Source organism: Leuciscus leuciscus (genome assembly GCF_965113295.1).
Source record: "Leuciscus leuciscus genome assembly, contig: SUPER_11_unloc_7, whole genome shotgun sequence".
NCBI lineage: Eukaryota > Metazoa > Chordata > Actinopteri > Cypriniformes > Leuciscidae > Leuciscus > Leuciscus leuciscus.
Window position 1 is genome coordinate 37,419 of NW_028118540.1, and position 6,479 is coordinate 43,897.

General features: G+C 39.8%; 1 protein-coding gene across 1 annotated transcript; it reads right to left on the bottom strand.

The window, feature by feature from the left end:
• Window positions 1-1,562: 1,562 nt before the first annotated feature.
• LOC309510270 (uncharacterized protein) lies at window positions 1,563-2,841 on the bottom strand (the record flags this gene model as incomplete). Its single annotated transcript, XM_082191279.1, has 3 exons — window positions 1,563-2,055; window positions 2,202-2,316; window positions 2,408-2,841. 3 exons carry the CDS (start codon window positions 2,839-2,841, stop codon window positions 1,639-1,641), a joined length of 966 nt encoding a protein of 321 aa, XP_082047405.1. The 3' UTR covers window positions 1,563-1,638.
• Window positions 2,842-6,479: the final 3,638 nt, after the last annotated feature.

Consider the following 6,479-nt stretch of genomic DNA (forward strand, 5'->3'; position numbering starts at 1 on the left):
TTCGTGTACAAATGACGAAGAGGAGTTATCACCAGAACCGTCTTGTTCCTCCGCATTTTCCTCTTCTTCTGCTTCTCCCTTGCCCTCAGTTGCCTCCAGTCCGGAGACCATTGAAGAAAACCCTAGAGAAATTTGTTCAGGTGAGCTATATAACCATTAACTATATTGTTGGGGACATTCTAAAACAATGAACGTGAAAAAAGCCAGAATCGCACTGAAATCTAACGTGCAAAACGTCATATTAAGTATATTCTTCCCTGTATATAGTATACAGTATTAATAAATAAGCTTTATAGTAAATTTGGCCCTCTAATATCACTGTGTTCATGCATCAAGCCAAGTTTAAGTGTTTTAAAATGTCCCCATGGTTGTAGTCTTTAGTTTGTGTTTTGTCTGCCATACATCACATGTGTATTCCTGGGTAATAATACAACTTTTGGGTTTGTCTTTTCAGAATCGCCTCAACCACCTCCAGCTAAAAAGGCCAGAAAGCCCCTTTCAAGGACTCAAACAATTATGAAAGAGGTGAAGGACCTATTTTTTGAAATGGACAGACTTTGAGGAGAGGGAGCGTGTTCGCTTGGCAGAGCAGAGGGAATACGAGGAGCGACTGAGGAGAGAGGCGAGTCTGGCAAGGGAAGATGAACTGGCAAGGCAGATGTCGATGCTGCGCGAGCTACAAGAGACCCAAAACCGTTTTTTGTGTGAACTCCTACGCCACATGCCAGCTCCGGCACCCACACATTATTATGTGCCTCCACGTCATACCCGGTTCAATATCCCAAGCACATCAGAAGAAACGGAAAACAGCACATTCACGCCGTTGTCATCCTCTTCGTTTCTACAGCTGGATTAGGAATAGTATATAGTCATAGTATATTTTAATGCTGCGCGAGCTACAAGAGACCCAAAACTGTTTTTTGGGTGAACTCCTACGCCACATGCCAGCTCTGGCACCCACACATTATTATGTGCCTCCACGTCATACCCGGTTCAATATCCCAAGCACATCAGAAGAAACGGAAAACAGCACATTCACGCCGTTGTCATCCTCTTCGTTTCTACAGCTGGATTAGGAATAGTGTATATAGTACTGTATATTTCAAAGAGTTTTAAAATATTTTTTTCTTTAAGTGTTTTCATTTGTGCTCTAATTTATATTTGCAATCTAGATTAAACACTTTGTATTGTTTCATATAATGTATATGTTTTATTTGCATATAAAAGTTTGTGTTCAACATATTGGTGTGTGCTTCATTATTGCTTTTTCAAAATAACTGTGTACAGTGCCATATTAATACATCAATTACATTTAAAATACGTAATGTATTTAAAAAAAGATAAATATTAAATAGATTTCATTTAATTGAAATACAAACTACTGAAGTCACTTTTCTATATCTTAAAAAAACAAAAAATGCTGGGCTAACTCGGACAAGCTGCTAAATGATTAAATGTACATAAAATGTTTTTCAAATTATATTTCAAATAGTTTATTTATCATCTGTGACCACACTCCATTATTTCAGTTATGAAAAAAAGTGACTGACAAACTTATTGAATAGTTTTACAATAAATCATTTTTATTGAAAAACTTTGACATGGTGTGAAATGGTTGTGCAGGTAAAGTAACACGAGTCAAGACAAGAGAGTCATCATAGCCTCACGAATTCCTTGACAATTATGTCCTCCCACCCCCTGAAACATATCTTGATCAGGCTCTTGCAAATCATCTGTGATGTTCCAGTCAGGCAAATAAACTTCTTTGTTCAGCTCACAAATATTGTGCAGAACACAACAAACAGCAACAACATCAGACATCAGAGCAGTGTCAACATCGTTGCGCTTAAGCAAACACCTCCAACGACCTTTAAGGCGACCAAAGGCGTTCTCCACAACCATCCGTGCTGAGCTCAGTCGGTAGTTGAAGTGTCGTTGTTGAGGGGTCAGGGCATGGTGGTTTGTGAAACCCTTCATAAGCCAGTTCTTGAGGGGGTATGCCGCATCGCCGATTAAATGGACAGGAACCTCGACATCATTCACTGTCATTGAGTTCTGTTAAAAAATAAATGTAAAAATACATAAATCACAATGCAATTTTTTACAATGCAGCTGTTAATGTCATACATGGCTTAATACACTTGCATCTTGATATCAAAACATGACAAATAAAATGTGCCAGTAAAACAAATATTGCGTACCTCACGAGGAAACAGGTATCCACCCTGTTGCTCTGCCATTTTGAAAATGGGAGAGTTGGACAACACACGAGCGTCATGTGTGCGCCCAGGCCAGCCCACATATACATCTGTAAAGCTAATAAAGAGACATGGCATTAATATATGGACACATAAAAATTTATCAAATTTCTGTAATGAACACAATAGCTTAGGAACTACATTCTTACCAGAAATTGTGGTCCACAACAGCTTGAAGTACAATCGAATGCCATCCCTTACGATTGTAGTAAGCTGTAGCATCTTCTTGGGGAGCAATTATAGGGATGTGACTACCGTCTATGGCACCAGCACACAAAGGATACCCACGTTCAGCGAACCCATTTAAAGCCTTTTGAAGAGCTTCTCCTTTGGGCAAGGAGATGAAACGTTTCAAAAGCTTTGTCTTCAGTGTTGCAGTGACTTCGTGAACCAGTGTACAAACAGTGGATAGCCCCACACCAAAGAGACAACTGATTGTACGGTACTCGCCAGGGGTAGCATACCACCACAAAACAATAGCCAATCTACGGCGTGGTTCAAGGGGCTTTCTCCAGTTTGTAAGCTTGCGTCTCAGGCTTAGCTCAACAAGTTGCAGAACAAACTCAAACGTGTCCCATGACATCCGAAAGTGCTGCCGCCACTGATCTTCGTTGAAGTTTTCCAGGACATTTGACCAAAACACAGCCCCTTGAGGTCTTTGTACCATCCACAGTCTTCTCTTCGAAACACCCAGTTGCATGAGCCGTGTACAAAGAACTATAGCTTTTAGCATCCGATGGCGTCTCCGTGCTTTACGTCTCGCTGCTTCATTTTCTTTCATACTCTCCGCCAATTTAACTTCCAGCGTATTCTGTATCGAATTAACACGTTGAAAAGAACTCAAAATCGAAAATAAAATTGTGATTTGACCACGAAACATGTTGTACATAAACAACAAAGTTTGAACAGCAACATCTAATGCCTGATCAGCTGCCATGTTGTTCAAAGCAATGCAAACACTTCCGCTTTTCGACGCGTACCTTATACGTCACGCGTCTTTCCGGAACATACACGGGTTGTGTGTGAACGCGCTCTCTGATTCCGGAAAATCACTGGCAGTGTGAATGAACCAAATCAAACGAACCCGTGTCAAATCCCGGGTCACTTTATCCGTGTATTTTCCGGAATCTCTGTGTGAAAGGGGCTAAGCAGATGTAATTTTGTTGCAAGAGACTCATACTGATGCCTGTAATGAGACAGATTGGATAAATGAATGGGAGGGCAGTATTAGTCTTAGTCATGGTACGAACGTGAGTGCTGGTGTTGCGTTTTTATTCTCAAAGCGTGTTAAAGATAATCCAGTTTTCTTAGAAATAATACCAGGACGCCTTCTTAGAGCTGATTTAATAATAGGCAATAATATTTTTTCTTTTTATAATATCTATGCTCCTAATATAGGAAGCGAGCGCTGTGACTTTTTTCTGAAACTTTCTGAAGAATTGTTGAAGTGTTCAGATGATAAGATTGTTGTTATAGGGGGTGATTTTAATTGTACGGTAGATCATAAATTGGATAGGAATCATGAACAGGGTTTTTCCTGCAAAGAGAATTATGAGGCAGCCGCCTCCGTCAAATTTCGGGCCGCCTCCGTCTGTCGACAAAAACTCAAGACGGAATCACATGATTAGATACCTCTTTTCCACCGACACGATTCGGCAGCGGGTTCACGGCCGGGTTCCATTCCATTCTCAAACCGTTCTGCGCATTTCGACTGCATCAGAATAAGCACGAGCCCGGCCCTGGCCCGAGACGCTCAAGCACAAGTCCGACAGCTCATCAGAATTATCAGCCCGAGTCCGTTTTTTTTATTATTATTATTACACCGCGGCAGCCTGCCCTATTTGCAGCCATTAAAATAGGTCAGGTTTGTTAGTTATGTTTCTTTTCATTTCTTTATCATGTTAATTTAGACAAATGTTTTGGAGCATTTTTTTTTTAAATGAAGCCGAACCGACAGCGAGTATAGCCTACAACATGTTTGATCAATTTAGCCTCTCAAATCAACGCTAATAGGCTACTTTACTTGGCTACAATCCATAGATAGGCTATAAAACACTTCAAGCATATCACACAGACAGTTAATTTAACAAATGATTATTTATTAAACCACAGTGAGTAAAACAACTTTTTTTGAAATACTGAGGCAGGCTCAGGCTGCTCGAACCAGCGCTCGCAAACGAAAGGAGCAATAGCCTATCTAAACCAATTAAATAAAATAAACTTGCAGGTTATCTTACCTCAAAAATGCACGACAGAACATGGCCATTCTTTTTTCTAGTAGTTTCCAACAGTTAAACGAAAATAAAAGTCCAATCAAACAAAAAGCATCCGTAGTTTCCAACAGTTAAACGAAAATAAAGTCCAATGAAACGAAAAGTTAGAGCAGTCTTTTACAGAGCATCGTGGAGAAAAAGAATAGCATCCACAGTGTAGCCTAAGGTTTTAACCCAGTCCTCCTCTCTTCTATCACTCTTCCCGCTGCGTTTTAAGTTGGCCATCTGTGATTTTTTCTCTTAATATTCTCCATTATTTGCACATGAGGTGAATCGTGGGTCGCGCTGATGGGAAACCTTCTGTGTGTGTGTACGTGCGTGCGTATGTGTGTGTGTGTGTGTGCGTGCGTGCGTGCGTGCATGAGACTGTCATGTCAGTCATATGTCACTGTGTAATTATAAGATTATGAAAGTTATGAGGTTATGAAATGTCTTTCTATGTTTGTTTTTCTATCGTCGTCGTCAGCTTCTCATATTTTTTAAATTAATGTCTAAAAATATAAAAAGAAGGATAACCCCAAAAAAGCCAGAGGCCCGGCCGCATGTGAATTATGACGTGAGAATTGGCCCGAAGCCCGGCCCTAGGGGCATAAATAAGTCAATAATAATAATATTGGCACGTCGGGCTCGGGCTGAAATGCAGGGCTTTAAGCACCAAAACGTGCTTGTCTCAAACGGAGCAAGGTAAATTTCTGCGAAAGCGCACGAGCCCCTGCCCCTCCCCCTTTTCAACATCACCTGTCAGTTATCACAACCTCCACAGACGCACGAAAGTCAAGAAGCACCTTCTCTGCAGCATCGAAGTGCCTTCACTTGTCACAGCCAGGTACCGATACTGTTTTTCTTAAGCTTCGGCTCTCAAACTAGTTAGGTTACTTAAAATATATCCATAGAGCCAGCCTGACTTAGGCAATAGCCGAAATTCTTCTGCCGTTTTTATAAAATAAGCTATCACAAGTAGCAGTCACGTAATTTACTAGTACTGTTTTGTAATTTCATGGCCCCCTATGAACTGTAAATAAAATCAAATTATCTGATTATTAAAATGCCTAAAAATAAATAAATACATGCTTGAAAAAAAGTTTTTCACCTTCTAGTGGTCATTATACATAAAAAGATGCACCAGATTAATGCATTTATCTTTGAAATGTACAAAATTTTCTTACGGGGGGGCATGCCCCCGGACCCCCCTAGAGGAACCGAGCTATCGGATTTTGCTACCTCCGCCTCATTTTCAGCCAGGAAAAACCTGATGTTCTTAAATCTTTAATTAATAGACATAGTCTTGTAGATTTGTGGAGGGATGTTTATCCTCAAGTTAAACAATATACTTGGCTGAAAATTAATTCAAATAAGGTTTCTGCTGCCAGATTGGATCGTTTTTATATTGAGGAATGCAATAAAGGAAGATTTTTTAGTAATCGTATTTCCCCTACATCTATATCAGATCATCATTATATCTCTATGTCTATGTCTGTCTTGTCACCTAAATCCTATAAGTCACAGTGGCACTTTAATAATACATTACTTCAAGATCACATCTTTGTGCACTCTTTTGGTCTTTTGTGGAAGTCTTGGAGAGAAGAGAGAGGTAGTTATTCATCTCTTAGTCAATGGTGGGATCTGGGAAAAGTCCAGATAAAGGTTTTTTGTCAACAATACACAGCAAATAATACTGAGAACTTGAAAGTGAAGATGAAGATGATAGAGCAAGAAATTCTTCAACAAAGTCTCAGCAATCAGGGAGGAGGTGATATCATTAAAGAGAACAAAGGCCTTTTGAAGGATTTATTGGAAGAGCAGGAGAAGGAGACACTTGTCAGAACAAGATATGTGAAGTGCAATGAAATGGATGCTCCAACTGCTTTTTTTTTTCGGACTGGAGAAAAAAATCTAAAGAGCAGAAATTTTTTCACAAACTGAAACTTCCTAATGGCAAAGAAATAAC